Source organism: Mesoplodon densirostris, chromosome 19, assembly GCF_025265405.1.
Source record: "Mesoplodon densirostris isolate mMesDen1 chromosome 19, mMesDen1 primary haplotype, whole genome shotgun sequence".
NCBI lineage: Eukaryota > Metazoa > Chordata > Mammalia > Artiodactyla > Ziphiidae > Mesoplodon > Mesoplodon densirostris.
In genome coordinates, this window is record NC_082679.1 from 38,465,247 (window position 1) to 38,482,257 (window position 17,011).

General features: G+C 53.1%; 1 protein-coding gene across 2 annotated transcripts; it reads left to right on the plus strand.

Moving 5' to 3' along the window:
• The first annotated feature begins 6,310 nt into the window (after nt 1–6,310).
• Nucleotides 6,311–16,325, plus strand: CX3CL1 (C-X3-C motif chemokine ligand 1). 2 transcript variants are annotated; one of them, XM_060084410.1, is made up of 4 exons: nt 6,335–6,498; nt 12,345–12,465; nt 14,417–14,855; nt 14,961–16,325. In XM_060084410.1, the coding sequence occupies exons 1-4, from the start codon at nt 6,429–6,431 to the stop codon at nt 15,495–15,497; spliced, it is 1,167 nt and encodes a 388-aa protein (XP_059940393.1). In that variant the 5' UTR covers nt 6,335–6,428; the 3' UTR covers nt 15,498–16,325. The 2 variants fall into 2 exon arrangements, with proteins under 2 accessions (XP_059940392.1, XP_059940393.1); XM_060084409.1 differs by having other exon boundaries at nt 6,311–6,498; nt 14,417–16,325.
• The last annotated feature ends 686 nt before the right edge of the window (nt 16,326–17,011 follow it).

Consider the following 17,011-nt stretch of genomic DNA (forward strand, 5'->3'; position numbering starts at 1 on the left):
CTAGGCTGATTATCTTTAAGAAACAGAAGACTCGGGAAGTTTTCCTTGTTACTTCCACCTTAACTGCCTGAAAGAATTTAGATAAAGGACTGGTCACAGTTATAGAGCTATCACCAGAGGTATCTGCAAAGAATATGGGGCTAACTACGGTGGGGAGGACTCAGCAGCGTCTAGAGATCAGGGTCCACTCTGTGTCCCGTTGTCTCTGCATGACCCAGCAAACATTTATTTACCAAACATTTGCTTTTCTATCTCCCTGTGGATTGTCTTCCTCCCCTTTGAAGTCCCAAACCACTACCCCCAGCAACCTCTTGTCTTTAGCTGAAGATAGTATTTAACGTGAAGGTTTCAGCCATTTTGGCAAGTTACTCAGTTTTCCTGGGCCTCTCCCATATATACAAGTTATTAAACTTTTGTTTGATTTTCTCCTGTTAATCTGTCTCATGTCAATTTAATTCTTAGACCAGCCAGGAGAACATAGAAGTGTAGCGGAAAATTTCTTCCTACCCAACACATGAAAAGATGCTTAACAACACTAATCGTTAGGGAAATGCAAATCAAAACCACAATGAGATACCACTTAATACTCATTAAGATGGCTATTATATATATATATATATATATATATATATATATATATATATATATATATATATATATATATATAAAACAAGGTTGGTGAGGGTGTAGGGAAATTGGAACCCTTGTGCATTGGTGATGGGAATGTAAAATGGTACAGTAGCTGTAGAAAACACTGTGACTGTTTCTCAAAAAATTAAACATAGAACTACCATATCCAGAGATCCCACCTCTGGGCATACACACAAAAGAATTGAAAGCAGGGACAGGAGCAGATATTTGTACACCTGTATTCATTGCAGCATTTTCTGAAATAGCCAGAAGGTGGAAACAACCCAAGTGTCCATCGATGGACGGATGCATAAGCAAAATGTGGTCTATCCGTACAATGGAATATAATTCCGCCTTAAAAGGAAGGAAATTTTGACACCTGCTACAACATGGATGAACTTTGAAGACATCGTGGTAAGTGAAATAAGCCAGTCACAAAAAGCCAAATACTGTATGATTCTTAGAGGAGGCAAATGCATAGAAACAGAAAGCAGAATGGTGGTTTCCAGGAGCTGGGGCAGGAGGAAATGGGAGTTATTGTATAACGGGTCCAGAGTTTCAGTTTTGCAAGATGAGAAAGTTCTGGAGATGGATTGTGGTGATGGTTGCACAGCAATGTGAATGTACTTAGTGCCACTGAACTGAACACTTAGAAGTGGTTAAAACGTTAATTTTTACGTGCTGTATATTTTACCACACTAAAAAAGAGGGTATGGCCAGGCATGTGCACAAAGAGAGGAAATGCCCAGTGCATGGGGGTAGCCCTCTTTACTGGTCAGAAAAGGTGAGCTGGGCAGGACTGGCTGGGGCAGGGAAGGCTGTTCCCAAGGGGCCCTGGAGATGACCACCGCACTGGCCACCACATTCCTCCTACCATCCTGGGACCCCACAGGGCTGCCCAGGGCTCCCCACCCTGATCCCCATGATTTTCTGTTCTGCTTCCAATGCTGGGGGAATCTCTCATGTTCCACAAGAACGACACAGGCTCCCTGCCCTCTGGGACACCCATGCAGGGCCCCAGCCATCTGTGGGCCTGCAGAGGTATGGGTGGGAAGACCCCCATCCCTACCATCCCACCGACTCTGACAGAACCTACTTGCCTGCTGCCCAGCGCTGCTCTAGTTATTCCTCAGCTCAGAAGATACCCAGCTCCCGTTTGCCCCTGAACAGCATTCTCTTTCCTCACTCCAGCTTCAAAGTATCCAGCTGCAGCCTCCCGGCCCACTCCTTCCTCAGAACCAATGGCATTGGACCATTCCCCAACCCCTGCATAGGTCCTGTGCTTTCCACCTTGGTTAAGTTTTCTCTCTGCCTGGAATGGTCAGTCAAAATCCTGCCTGTCTGCATATGGCAAGTTACTTGTGAATCACAAAGGGAATAACACTTCTGCAGTGGAGAGATCTAGTGGTCGGCCATCAATCTCTCAAGAACAGTGGAATAACCTGTCCATCCTGGTGGATGTGATTGGTGTACAAAATATTACTCATAATGGATTCTTTTTTTTCTTTGCAGTACGCGGGCCTCTCACTGTTGTGGCCTCTCCCGTTGCGGAGCACAGGCTCCAGACGCTCAGGCTCAGTGGCCATGGCTCACGGGCCCAGTCGCTCCGCGGCATGTGGGATCCTCCTGGACCGGGGCACGAACCCGTGTCCCCTGCATCGGCAGGCAGACTCCCAACCACCGTGCCACCAGGGAAGCCCTCATAATGGATTCTTACCAAGGATTTGTAACCAAGATCTAATCGGGCCTCTAGATCTAACTTCCAGTTTACAGGAAATACATAAGGTAAAGGAACAAATTAGATGGCATCACAAGGAAATAATTCAATAAATTAAGAATGAGAACAGCATGTGAGACAATGGTCCTGACTCTTCAGAAAGTCAATGTCATGAAAAATGTAAAGGAGATCTATCGTAGAATAAGTAGAAATAACCATAAGCAATGCATGGACCTAGATTGGACCCTGGTTCAATAGATAGATAGATAGATAGATAGATAGATAGATAGATAGATAGATAGATAGATAGATGACAGATAGATAGATAGATATGTATGGATAGATAAATAGGTAGGTAGATAGATAGATAGATAGGAAAGAAGGAGGAGAGAGAAAAAGGGAGGGAAGGAGAAGAAACTTAAAATACATTTTGGGATAATTGGAGAAATTTGAATATTAACTAAATATTATAAGACATATAGGAATCATTGTTAGTTTTGTTAGGTGGGATAATAGTATTCTATTTATGTAAGACAATGTCTATACAATGGAGGTACATGCTGAAGAATTCAAGGGGCAAAGTATCAGGCATCCATAATTTACTCTGAGATGGCTTAGCGAAAAAAAAAAAAAAAAGAAAGATGAAGCAAATATGAAAAAATGCTAATCATTGAATCTTGGTGGTAGAGATAGGAAAGCTCTTTGTTTCATTTCTTCTTTATTGTTTATAGATTTTTCAAAACCATAATGTAAAAAAAAGCAAAATTCTGCCCATCTTTTTTTTTTTAATAAATTTATTTTATTTATTTATTTTGGGCTGTGTTGGGTCTTTGTTGCTGAGCACAGGCTTTCTCTAGTTGCAGCAAGCGGTGTATGTGCTTCTCATTGTGGTGGCTTCTCTTGCTGCAGAGCCCGGGCTCTCGGCGCACAGGCTTCAGTAGTTGCGGCACGCAGGCTCAGTAGCTGTGGCTCACGGGCTCTGGACCGCAGGCTCAGTTTTTGTGGCGCACGGGCTTAGTTGCTCTACAGCATGTGGGATCCTCCCAGACCAAGGATCGAACCCGTGTCCGCTGCATTGGCTGGAGGACTCTCAACCACTGCGCCACCAGGGAAGTCCGTCTGTCCATCTTCTGATTGAAATATCATCTCTCATTCCTGCCTTCCTTGATTCCCAGACAAGAACAAAGGCTTCTCTCCCTCCCTAAGACCTGCAGCCTTCGAATCTCTGGTAGGACTTGCATCTTCTCCCTCCCAGTGATCTGGGGCTCCTTGGGGCAAAGACTTTGGCTTATTTGCCTATGCGCCCCCACCAACACTGTCCCACCACGGTGCCAGGCACACATCAGGGCTGAATAACAAACACCAATGGTTTCTGTGTGCCAGGCACTCTGAAAGTCCTTAGTTTTATGAACTCCCCCAGGGAGTGATTTGATGAGGTGGCTTTAGCACCCCATTTTATAGAAGGGTAAGCTGAGGCTCAGAGAGGTTAAGTCACTTGCCCAAAGTGATACCCCTCATAAGCGGTGGAGTCATGATTGTCTCCAGGTCCCACCAACCTAAAAGCCTGGCTCCTGTGTCTGAATTGAATCTAAACTCAGTTCTTAACACCCTGATGAGATAGGTGGGGTGACCATTCCAATTTTATGGGAGGGAAAGCTGGGCCAGTAGAAGATAGGGGATGTTCCCAAGGGCTGAACAAAGAAAAGCAGTGTTATATCTGTGTTTTGGCACCTGTTTCGTGCCAGGCTCTGAACTGGCACCTTAAGGGCACAAACTCAATTCTCACAGCATTCCACGAAGTGGGGATGGAAGGAGGTGGTGTAGTCTGGTGATCAGGAGCTCAGACTCCAGAGCCAGCTGGCTGGGGCAAATCCAGGCTCCCCCACTTCCTGGCTGGTGATCCTCAGAAAATTCCTTAACTTCTGCATGCCTCAGTTTTCCCATCCATAAAATGAACCACGATAATGGTATTTTGTTTACACCTGGGTTAGTTGTCATGATTTCCTGAATTAGTCATACAAAGCACTTAAAACAGTGCCTATCTCAGAGTAAGTGTGAACTCAGAGAGGCAGGCAAGCCGCCCAAGATGACACAGAGACAGCGGCAGAGCAAGGATCATCTGATCCCAAAGCCCTTGCTTTCTAAATCCTTCTTTGGAGCGTAGTCCGGGGCCAAGGGAACAAGGGTCTTTACCCCCAAATACCTGGCCCAACCCGGGTCTTGTCCTTTATGAAGTGTGGGGCTTCCCAGGACTTGCCTCTTGCCTCTCCCCTCTCCCCCTCCCCTCCTCCCTGTTTCTCCCCCCTTCCTCCTCCCACTTGTCCCCTCCCCCTGGCCCTCCCCCTCCTCCGTCTCTTCTTCCTCCTCCCCCTTTTCTTCATCTTCTCCTGCTTGGGCAGAACAGAAAGCCTTGGACCTCAGTTTGTTTCACTTCTTGTCCCCCTCTGGGCCTCAGCAGCTATACACCGAGGGAAGTAAAGGTTACTCGCTTCGTATCTGCATGGCCTGCGACAGATTCTCTGAGCCTGAGTGGACATTGGCCAGTGCCAGGGGTGTTCCTCCCTGTCAAGGAGGGTCCAGGCTCTTAGCTCCACACCCTAGGCAGCTTTACTGTGCTTGGGTGAGAGAGAGGTACCCTGGCCTTGGGAGCTGTGACCCCTCCACCCAGCCCAGCCTAGACCAACTGGCTCCGTAGCCTGCAACAGTGCCTCACAAACTGGTTTTGCTCTGGCTGGCAGCCCAGACTTGCCTAGATGGGAGTGGGTTCACAGTTAACTCCTGTCCCAGACTGAGCTACGCTCCTGTTAGACTCTTCCAGAGTCCTGGGCATTATTGCCACTGCCTGCAGGGAAAGCAGCCATGCTGCACCCATTTATACCAGCAAGCACTTATACCAGTTTGGTGGGAGCTGATGGCCGATCATGCCTGGTCCTGTTGTCACCACCTCTAACAAAGAGAGAACCTAGAAAGTCAGAGCTGCGCAGCTCCCTCCTCAGTGGATAAGCTCAACTCCCTCCTTGTACAGATGGAGCCCCCGTGAGCGCCCGGACTTTTTCAAGCATGCTGCCGAGTTAAGGACCAACCGAGAGGCCCTGAGTTACCAGGGGTGAGGCTGGCAGCCGTGTTTTTCCCGTGGGCTCGCAGAGGGCCAGAGCCAGCGATGGGAGTGGGTGCAAATGAGGAAACGACGGGTAGGGGGATTGGAAGCAGGGAGGCCGGGGCTCTTGCCTGTGTCCTGCCTGAACTGCCCACGCCCTGCTCACGCCTACCCTTCTCTGTGGCAGCGGGAGGTGGGTTCTCTGCTCTGATGACCTCTATGACCTGGCATGATTCTGCCCCCTCTCTGGGCTTCAGTTTGCCCATTTGTCCCTATGAAGTTGGGCGGGATCATTCTTTCGGCAGGCATTCGCTGTACGGAGTCCCTGCTGTTTGCCAGGCTGCATGCTGGGCTCGGAGGATACTTCATCGAAGTATCCATCGAAGGACCTCGATGAACGAGGTCCCCCAGGCGTTGGGGCTTTAAGAGGTAAGGGCTGGAGGTCCTTCCTGGCGTGGGAGAGCTACCTCCCAGACCAAAGGAGACTTCGTCAGACCCAGCCTGACGGGCCCTGTGTCCTCCTGGCTTGCCCGCAGCCAGCATTCTCGAGTCTTCTGTCCTTTGATTTACTGCCCACTTAGGAGCTAGGGCCCCAGGTCGGACCCTAGGGCGTGTGCCAGCTCCCAGTAGGAAGGTGGCCCCAGCAGATGGGAGGAGAGCAGGCCCTTTGAACCCTAGCAGGCTTCGTCCAGCCTCGCAGACGGGTCCCCGTATGAGAAGCCAGCCCATTACCCCCACCAGGAGCCCTCGCCCAGAGCCTGGGAGCCGACTCAGCTCCTTGGCAACATGCTAAGGAATTCAGTCTCTGCACACGCTCCCTTCCTCTCTCCTCCCACCGCCTGCCTGCTGCCTGCGGGGGCGAGCCAGGCAGAGGCAGTGGAGCCCCATTATAAACCGCGGCAGAGCTCAGGCAGTGAGGGGACAGCACCGAGCCCCGACGAGGGCCCCCACCGCCTGCCCCGGCAGCCCCGGACCCCCTCGACCATGGCTCTTCCACCTCTCTCGTGGCTGCTCCGTTTGACTGCCCTCTGCCATCTGATCGTGCTCCTGGCTGGTGAGTGTGGTGGACTCAGGCATAAGCGGGGTTGGGGAGCCCCCAGCCCCACTTCTGCCCCTCAGGCCTCCATGAGGGCCCCCGGACCCTGCCCGTGTAAGGCTGAGATCCGTGGCAGCCCCTTCATGACTGATGTGCCGCAGGGGGCTGGGCATCTCCCTGGTGGCGGTCCTGGACTCAGGACTGCCCCTCCGGCTGGAAAGATTTACCGTCTCCGGAGACTGTCCCTGCCCGACCCAGTGAGCAAGGTGGCGACCGTGTGGCAGCACAGAGAGGTGGTGTGGGCGGCACAAGGTGCCGGGTGTGGAGGGGTGCCAGGAGGTGGGGCTGTGGGAAGCCCGAGGATGCTCTTGGTGGGCCCTGGGGTGGGAGCCCTAGCAGACTGTGGGCCGGTCTCCCTGCCCAGGGTTAATATGTAACCCTCAGCCCTGACTCCTGAGTCTCAGCTTGGCCCCGGGCTAAGCCACAGTTGGGACTTTCTCCTGCCCTGATTTCAAGTCCTTCCCAGGAGTAGGGGGCCCAGGACCAGTGGAGGTCAAGGTCATTGCAGCTCATGAATTCGGCTCATCATTGTTCCTCTGGCCTGTAGCCCCCAGTCCCTCTGCCTGTGTCTCCCCCATGATACTGCCTTTCTCCTACAAGCATAGCTTAGAAATGTCTGCACCTCCAGTCACTTGCTTTCTGGAGCCTGGGACATGATAGGGCATGATGTACCCATCCCACCCGACATGAGTAAGATGGAGGCCCAAAGAGGTTTAGAAACTGGCCTGATGATGCACAGCCAGCAAGTAGGGCAGGAGAGGGTAAGACTGGGTGCAGGAGAGAGTGTGGATGCATGCTCACCACATCTGTGGATCACACTGCCTTCAGGAACCGTTTGAGTCAGCCCCATCCTCAGGGAATACCCGGACCATCCGGCAGGTTGGGACTCAGAGAGGGTGGGAGGCTGCCTTAGGGCACACAGCCAGGCTGGGAAAATGAGAAACAGTCTCCAGCTTCCAGAGCACCTCCGTGGAGCAAACTGTCCCCCGAGCCCCTCTATTTGGGGGAAACCCACCAGTGGGGCGGAGAGCAGGTGGGTGGTGTGGTGCGGGCCTCGTGCCGCTGGCCCTCCTGCTTCCTGGGCTAGAACACTGAGCTCTGAGGTGTTTGGGGATAGTGAGTACTGGAAGACGTGGACTCCGATGGAGGTTGCTTTGCCATAGCCCTGACCCTGAGCGGGGTCTTGCCTTCTTTGGTCCCAGCTGCTGCACCTTTAAATATAGCTATTGCCTCCATGTGGTGAGGCTCTAATGCCTATGAGGATGCTTTGAAAGTGGGAGGAGGAGGGATTACTTATTCTAAGCTGGGGTGAAGGTCTTCTATGTTAGGATGGAGAGGGGATCCTGGGGGCACTCTGGATGCTCTATCCAGCAGCCCGAGGCTTCAAAATCATCAGGTTCCTGCCCTAATCTTGGTCACTGGTTTTGCTGGGAGATACTCACATTATTTCAACCTTTCTGAGACTCAGTTTCTCCTCCTTTAAGACTGGGCATTTGGCTGGGCTCATCTTGGAAGTCCTTAGCCATGCTGACATTTGTGGCTCTGAGAGAGCCCCTGGGAACCCCTGCAGGACTAGGGAGTGGTCCACAAGCCGGAGAGGCCCGGAAGGGGGCTGGGGACTTCGTGGCTACTGCCCTGGTTGGTGCAGGGTGGCGGCGTCAGTTCCCAAATGTGGGTTTGCAGGGCTGTGTCAGGCAAGAGGTTCCTCTGCTTTATATAACAAACCTGCAGATAGAAGTCAGAGCAGTGAATTTTTCTCCCCAAGCACTGACGCATTCACTCCCACTCAAGCTCCAACAAGAAAGAGAGAAAAAGAAATCTGAATTAAGCTGCTGTCGTCTGCCCCCCTGGTTAGGGTGTGGGTGGGGGGAAGGCAGAGGAGGATAAATCCAGAAGGTCAGGTCCAGGCCCAAGTCGAACTTAAATTAAAATTCCTCTATGTCTCCGTTGGTTAGGATTTTATATGTCACAAAGTGCTTCCTTGTGCATTTTGTTGATTCATTCACTGGCTGAGCATCTACTATGTGTCAGGCACAATTCTAGGTGCTGGGGCCACATCAGTGAATAAAACTACCAGAGATCCCAGCCCTCAGCGTGCTGAACATCAACTGGAGAAGACAGACAATCCTCAAAATAAATAGATTTGGTCTGTTAGAAGGAAAAAAGCGCTGTGATTTAAAAAGGCAGGGAGTCGGGGGTGGTGGGGAAGGTGTTGAGATTTTAAGTAGTGGGTCAGGGAAGAAGGAGGCGTTGAGGGAGCCGGGCGGGGACACACGGGTGTCTCCAGGGCAGCCCTCCTCAGTGTGGGATTCGGCCTCCAAGGGGACATTTGGCGATTTCTGGACACAGTTTTGGTTGTTACCTTTCGGTCGGGGGTGCTCAGGCACCTAGTACGCAGAGACCAGGGATGATGCCAAATGTCCTGCGGTACACAGAACAGCCTCCATAACAAAGAATTATGTGGTCCAAGATGTCAGTGGTGTCTGTTGTTGAGAAAACCCTGCTCTAAGGGTCCAGATAGTTTTAAAGCTTCATTCTCATAACCATCCTGCGAAGCAGGTATTATCATGTCCATTTTACGGGTAAGGGAATGGAGGCTCAGAGAACCTCAGTCACTCGTCCAGGACACACAGCTGAGCAATGGCTCAAGCCTTCTCTACCCCCAAATACCCAGAGACCCAGAACATTCCCATCTTTTCCTGCCTGTAATCCTCCAAACAGTCCTTGAGGTCCAGCCTAATGTACACCTCCTCTAAGAAACGTCTCCTGATCGCTTGCAGCTGGAAGTGGTCTCTCCCTCCCGTAAACCCTGGCACATTTGGGGTCTGTTCTGGAACACGGTGTTTTTACCTGGTGTTTAAGGCAGCCTAGAACAGTGGATGTCTAGGGCCTGAGAGGAAAACCAGATCTGCCACTAAGCAGCTGTGTGGCTTTGGGCAAGTCATTAAACCTCTCTGATTCTCAGCTTCTGCATCTTTAGAATGGGGATAAAAATCATCCCTTTGCAGGAATTAATGAGAGCAGATGTGTGTGTGCTGAGCATAAGGTCCAAAACACAGTAGGTGTTCTACTCAGAAAAGCTCTGATACTTTGTGGTTATGTCTTAGCTGTCCATCAGGCTGGGAGACTTCTGAGGGCAGAGATGGGCCTTGTTCATCCCTCTACTCCTCACAGGGCCTGGCAAGAGCCAGGTCGGCATTTGTTGGTTGACTGAGTAAACGTGGTGATCTGATAGCATTTATTGGATTGAGGTGCTCTTTCCAAGCTCAGCACCAGCACCTTCGGGAGGAGGAGCTCAGGGTTAAGGACAAGAGGGTCTGGGTCTTTGTAGATACTCAAAAGTAATTCAGACAAGTGTTGCCTGAATCAGGAAGTGGATGGATGAATGGATGGATAATGAAGGATGTGTGAGTGGGCTGGTGAGAGATGGAGGGGTGGGTAGATGAAGGGGGTGGAGGGGATGGACAGGTGATAGGTGGGTGAGTGGAGCACGGATAGATTGATGCACCAGGGTGAGTGGGGATGGATGGGAGGTAGACAGGTGGGTGGCAGGGAATGGGTAGGGGATTGACAAGGGTGGGGGCAGATAAATGGATGGATGGATAGATGGATGGGGAGGTGTGTGAAGGGATAAGTAGATTGAGACATTATTTCCTTCAATGAATATTTATATCTACCTTATGCTGGATGCTGGGAAACACTGTGACACCAAGACATACAAGGTCCCTGTCCTCCTGACACTCATATGACAGGTAATAGATGACTGGCTTGTGGAGGCATTATCTCCAGTTACAGAAAAGAAAATTTCAGCTCTGAGAAGAAAAGGCACCCCCCCCCCCCCCGCCAGTTAGTTACACAACCTTCTCAAGCAGAACCAAGAACAGAGCCTCGCCAGGGCCATTCAGGCACCACGGCAGAAGGTGGAGACTTTAGGACAGGCCACCTCTGTGGCTCTTTAAGCCCTGGAGGTGGGCAGTGGAAGCAAGTCAGAAGAGCAAATTGACCTGCCCAAGCTTATCCCTCCTGCCCGCTGGACAGCCTCTCCCGGGTCCAGGCCATCTGGGGGCACCATTTTTCTGGGGATTCCTCTGGAAGTCACCTGCCACACCAGTCCAGGGGCCGACTCCTGGCTCTACTCAACAGGACCTGGGGAGGCTGCAGCTGAGTCATTCTGAGGTCCCGTTCTGGGAAAAGGTGGGTGATAAAGCGCCCTTCACATCCTGGCTCCTCAGAGAGAAAGGGCTACCGGTGACTCAGGGGCCGGCGGCACGGAGCCCGCCGGCCCCCTTGGAGATACTCGTGCTGCCCCTGATGGCCCAGCCTCACCCTGCAAGCCCTGCACCCCCTTTCCCACAAAGCAGGGCGGGCCGAAGCAGGGGAAATGATGAGAGAAGGGGTGGCAGATTCTAGAAGGTGTGTGTGCATGCCTGTATTTGGGAAGGCGGAGCGTGTTTGGTTTGCGTATCCACACACATAAGTATTTGTGTGTGAGCTGTGTGTGTTTTGGTGGAACCCACGGGGGGTCACTGGGGCCTCCCTAGCTCTGCAGAGCTAAATTAGTTTGTTCCCTCAGCTCCACTGCCCTGGAAGTCCTGGCCTCTAGATTTTTGCAAAACTCTCTGAGGTCATGCTTCGGCTGCATATGACCTTGACCCAGATCTGACACTCAGGTTCTTCCTCATTTTTTGCATACCCCTCTAGAGCTTACAGCAAACAGAGTACATTTTGCTGGCGATTTTAGGGGAAGGTGGAAATGCAATGCAAACCACTTCGAATGTTTATATAAAATGTCTGGGTTCTCAGCTATCTGTTGAATCACCGTCATTCTGTCCTGGGGTTTCTGTCTGGCTCCACGTGGGACGCAGCCATCTGCAGGCCCCCGCCCATCTCACTGTGTCCCCACTCCATGTACAACGCATCTCCATTCCTCCTCCTTACGCCCGCTCCCAGCTTGCCCTGGGAATCCAAATGGCCCATTGCGTTCCTCCCAAGAAACTGCTTCCAAAATCATCCTGGCTCTTAATGGCAGAACAAAGAAAGGATCACCTACTCAGCACACTCCTTAGAAGGTGGTTGTACTTATATATTTAAAAAATTTTATTATCCGCTATGTGTGCCTGGTTGCATGTATGCCTTTATGTGGTTTTTTGTGGGGGTGGGGGGCATATATATATGTGTCATTGTATTTGTTGCTATGAGTGTATGTGTGTGTCATCGGGTATACACGTGGGATGTGGATGGACCGAGGTCTGGGTGTGTCCCAGAGGTTGTGGAAATCCATGAATATGGGTCAGGCTGAGAAGGATGGATGGGATATGGTTGGGAGGGGGCGATAGTTGAGCAGGTGACTTTACTGGAGTAAAAGCATGGTGGGGGGAAAGGCAGCGCCCTGGGCCCAGAAGGGCTGGGAGCCAGGCCCAGCAGGAGAGCCTGTTCCATCACTTGCTGGCTGTGTGACCTCAGGCAGATCCTTGTCAGTCTCACACTCCTCTGCCCTGGGTGAACCAACTATAGCAACGTAATTTTTAAAATTAAGCACAATGTGCCAGGCAATAAGAGCTTTATAAGTAAGAATTCATTTTCATCCCCTTACAGCAACCCTCTGAGGTAGCTTCTATTGTCTCTATTTTACAGGTGGGGAAACTGAGGCATAGAGAGGTTTGGCCCGGGACAGGGGGCTGAGGTCAAGGGTGTGGGGCATCGGTTCTGTTTTGGGGGTTGCGCGGTGGGGACAAGCTGGTGTGGGGCTGGGAAGCCAGATGCCCATGGACAGTCCTGCTGACCCGGGGCCTCTGTGGGCTCAGGACAGCACCTCGGTGTGAAGAAGTGTAACATCACGTGCAGCAAAATGACCTCGGAGATCCCCGTGGCTCGTCTAGTTCACTACCAACGAAATCAAGAATCATGCGGCAAACGTGCCATCATGTAGGTACTACCCTCTTGGCCTCTGAATTCCTTTCCGGCCCCGGGGTTGGTTCCCTGGCATCCGCTAATCTGTGTCCATATACTGTCACCCAAAGCTGGGCTCCTGGCCCAGGGCCTCTGCAAATGCTCCTCTTGCTCCTGACCTGCTGGCCTCCTCTTGCCAATCTTAATATCTGTGCCACAGGGCAAAGGTGAGCTGTGGCTTCCTGAACGGCCGTGGCCTGGAGATGCCACCCAGGGTGATGATTCCTCCTGGGCCAAAGGGTGTTTATGCAGCCCTCGAACCTGCTGGATTTCATGGGGGATGAAAACACGGTGCTCTGAATGTGCAGGCTCCAGACGCCGACAGATCTGGTGCAAATCCTGGCTTCACCACTTACAGACTGGGTGGCCCTGGTCATGTTGCCTACCCTCTGCGCTTTAGTTTCCTTATCTGTAAAATGGGTAGTTTGGGGAAGCTGAAAGGAGATAATGAAACTAAAGTGCTTGGCAGGGTGCCCAGAAGCTGCTGGCAATAGGAGAGGCCAAGGTTATTATCGCCATTGGACAGATGGGGAAATAGAATCCCTCTGAGACTTTGGGGAGGGGTCAAGCCAAGCCAGCTTCCCCTCTGGCTGTTGGGATCCCTGGCCATCTTGGCTGCTTGCTCCTCTGGGGTCCTTCTTGGGTACTGCCAATTGCCCAGCCCTGAGGCCTTTCCCCAGGTCTGACCTTTGGGTCTTAAAGCGGCCTCAGCCAGACTCAACCAGACCCTGAGTCCTGGCAACAGGAAATGGCCAGTGGGCCTTCAAAGTAGGGGCTCAGCTAAAGGAAGCTGTACTTCCTCCCACTGATTGTTACTAAGAGGAGCAAGTGTGCTACTGCCTGACCTCTCTGCTCACCTGTCAAGACTCGCTTCCCGCAGACTCCCCCACGTATTTGCTTCTATTTTGTAGGCGAAGGGGAAGTGGGACGCTCCAGAGAGGAGATGATGGCACTGGGGCGGCACTGCACCTGTGGGGCCTACAGGGTCACGCTTTCTGGGCCTCTCTGGCTTCCTAGCATACTGGAGCCAGGCACATTTACATTACCTCTCTGAGCCTTGGTTTCCTCATCTGTAAAATGGGGGTGCACGTGGTAGCCATCTTACAGGATGGGTGTGAAGTTTAACCAGGCAAAATGCCTAGCACAGGTCATGGTGTGGAGCAAGGGTCCCCGCCAGCTCTGAGCTGTGGTCTCGGTAGTAAACCAGCCGCACGCAGCTTCAAAGGAAGCTCAAGATCTGGATGGCACTCAGGGTCCCAGCAGGGCCACCATATATAGGGTTGGAGCTCCCTAGGGGCCCTTTCAGTCTGAGGATACACACTAGGAGAGGAGGGTAGAGGTCCGGAGGGCAGCCTGTATCTGAGGGAGAGGAGGAAGAGGACGTTAGGACATCGAGTCCTTTCCAGAGTGAGGAGGCCCTACCACCAAGCTTGCCAGTCTTACACCCGGTGGCAGAGAACACCGGTGACATCTTCTCCCAATCAGAAAACTTGCAACCCACAGCCCCCACCTTCATGTTAATGACATTATTATTACCGTTGTTATTATTTTACTGATCTCTTACTCTGAGCCAGAGGCTTTACATCATTTTCATCTTCTACAATAACACAGAAGTAGGGTGACCAATTTGTCCCAGTTTGCTGGAATTTTCACAAAAAGACCCGCGTCTTGAGAACGCCCTCAGTCCCAGTTTTTCTGGGATGGTTGGTCACCCCGCGGAAGGTAGGACTCTCTTTCCGGTTCTCAGGTGAGAACACGGAAGTTCCATAAGCTGAGCTGCCCCAGCTAAGAACTCATAGCTCACAGCTAGTAAGTAGTGGGGGCAGGATTTCTAGCCAGGTCTGCTCACCTGCAGTGCATGTGCATGATACCCCTACTCCCCATGGCATCTGGGCATCACTGGATCCTTTGTCTTCCTTCCTTGCAGCCTGAAGACCATGAAGGAAAAATTATTCTGTGCTGACCCACAGGAGAAATGGGTCCAGAAAGCCATGGAGCATCTAGACCGCAAGGCTGCTGCTCTGGCTCCAAATGGCGGCACATTCGAGAAGCAGATCGGCGTGGGTGAGCCCAGGACCAGCCCAGCCACCAAGGGAATGGACTGGTCTGAAGCCTCAGAGACCACATTCACAAGCGAAAGCAGTAGCCAGTACGCACAGAGGGCCTTCGGGACTTCCCCAGAGCTGCCACCAGAAGTGGCTGACTCCAGGGGGACCAGGTCCCCCTCCACTTCAAAGACTCCGGATGGAGGGCCCGAGAGAACTGAGGTTTTCAACAAGGCTGCCGTCACCACCACCACGTCTTGGCAGAGTTCTCCCGCCTACCAACCTGGGGCAGACCTCGAGGCTGAGGGGAAAGCCTCTGAGGCCCCCTCCACCCAGGCCCCCTCCACCCAGACCCCCTCCACCCAGGCCCCCTCCACCCAGACCCCCTCCACCCAGACCCCCTCCACCCAGACCCTCCCCACCCAGGCCCCCTCCACCCAGGCCCCCTCCACCCAGGCCCCCACTATTTCACACACAGTCCCAGAGGACAACACTGGGCCCGAAGGCCAACCTGGGTGGATCAAGGGACAGGACCCCACGCCAGAGAACTCTCTAGGGTCCAAAGAATTGGGTCCCACTTCAGCTCACACGGATGCTTTCATGGGGCCCGGCAGCGTGTCTGATGTCTTCGTGGTCCCTGTATCCTCTGAAGGGGCCCCCAGCACGGATCCATTGGCCTCGGGCAGCTGGACCCCCAAGATCAAGGAGCCCATTCACGCCACCGTTGACCCCCAGAGGCTGGGTGTCCTCATTACTCCCATCCCCGACTCCCAGGCAGCCACCCGAAGGCAGGCAGTGGGGCTGTTGGCCTTCCTCGGTCTCCTCTTCTGCCTGGGGGTAGCCATGTTTGCCTACCAGAGCCTTCAGGGCTGCCCCCGCAAGATGGCAGGAGACATGGTGGAGGGGCTTCGCTACGTTCCCCGGAGCTGTGGCAGTAACTCATACGTCCTGGTGCCAGTGTGAGCTGCCCACCTGCCTGCATCCAGTTGTTCAGCTCAGCTGCCTGGGGTCCCCCATCCTCACACTCACCTTCACCCAAGGGTCTCTCCCAAGCTGGGATGACTGGGGCAAGGAGGTGGGATCCTCTGGGTGGAACTGCCCCCAGCTCCTGGAGGTCACCCTTGACCATCCTTGACCTACTGTGGACAGAGGGGGTGGCCTCCACAACTCACTCCAATGTCCCAAGTCAGAAAACTCCCCTCTGCTGTTGGCTGGTTAGAGGGTCCCTTAGATACCGTGCCAGCCCCAGTGAACAATTATTTATTGAACGCCCAGCCCCTCTGACCCATACCCCTGCGGGTACCACAGTCATCCCTTCTTACAAACGAGCCTCAGGCCAGGCCCCTTCTCCCCACTCCCTCAGACCTCATCGTGTCTCTCGGTCCCGCTGTGGTTGCCAGTCACCCCGGCCACCTGCGGTGCTAGCCCCCCTGTATAGACCCCCTGCCCCAGCCGGGGACCTGTCTTTTCTTGCATGAGGCTAGTGTGGTGTTTCCTGGGACTGATCCCAGGAAGGATCTGCCCTCAGGTAGGCATCATGAGAATGGGAAATGAAGTTATCCGGTGGCTTTGATTCCCACCCGCTGCCTTGCCCCCTCTGTGCTGTGAAGGAACATTGACTACGAGCGTGAAGGCTGGGGGGTCTAGTCCCAGGCCCACCACCAATCCATCAAGGCATTCATATCTCTGGTTTCCCACCTGTGAAAGGGGAGAGGGACGGCAAATATGCGGCAATAGCCTGTACCCCTGGCAGGCATCACTAGTTGATCCAGAGACCCCTTTCTGCAGACCCTGGTTGCAGCCTCTCAACCTTCATCAGAAGAGATGACCTCTGCTAATGATGAGACCAGCGCTTCCATGGACGCTGTGACCTGGAGGTCCTGCCCCGTTGTCAGCAGTGTGGGCCCCCCGGTGGGGGGCTAGGCTGGGGTACTTGAGGCGCAGAGACCAACTTTGAAGGCCCCCCCTCCACCCCCGCTGGCTTCGAGACGAAGTGACGAGTGACAGGCTGAAGGAGGAGGGGAGGCCTGCAGGCTCCTAGGAAGGAGCCAGGGAGCAGCTGCAGGCAGTAGCCACGCTCCTTCGCTTCGTTAGGAACCCGACTCAGGCATTTTCTCTTTCTTTCCTGCGGCCTGGGTTCCTCTTCCACCTCTAGCTCCCTGAAAACACTGTCCTCTGCACTCTGAGATCCTCTCCCCTCACCTTCATCCCCCCCCGCAGGCAGGGCCAGGAATTTCCATGAGATCAGAATCCACCAGGGAAAGCTGAGGTTCCCGTGTTTACTTCTGAGAAGGACTGTCATGTGGGGAGGGACCGGCAGGGGAGGGAAGCTGTGGGCATGAAGTCAGAGGCTCTCTTTTTGGCACTGAAGACTCGGGCAGGCCTGGATGGGGCCGAGGGCTCACTGGGCTGGCCAGCACCCTGCAGTCAGAGCCGGACCTGCAGGTCTCACCTCTCAGGGCCCTGGCGGCAGCTCC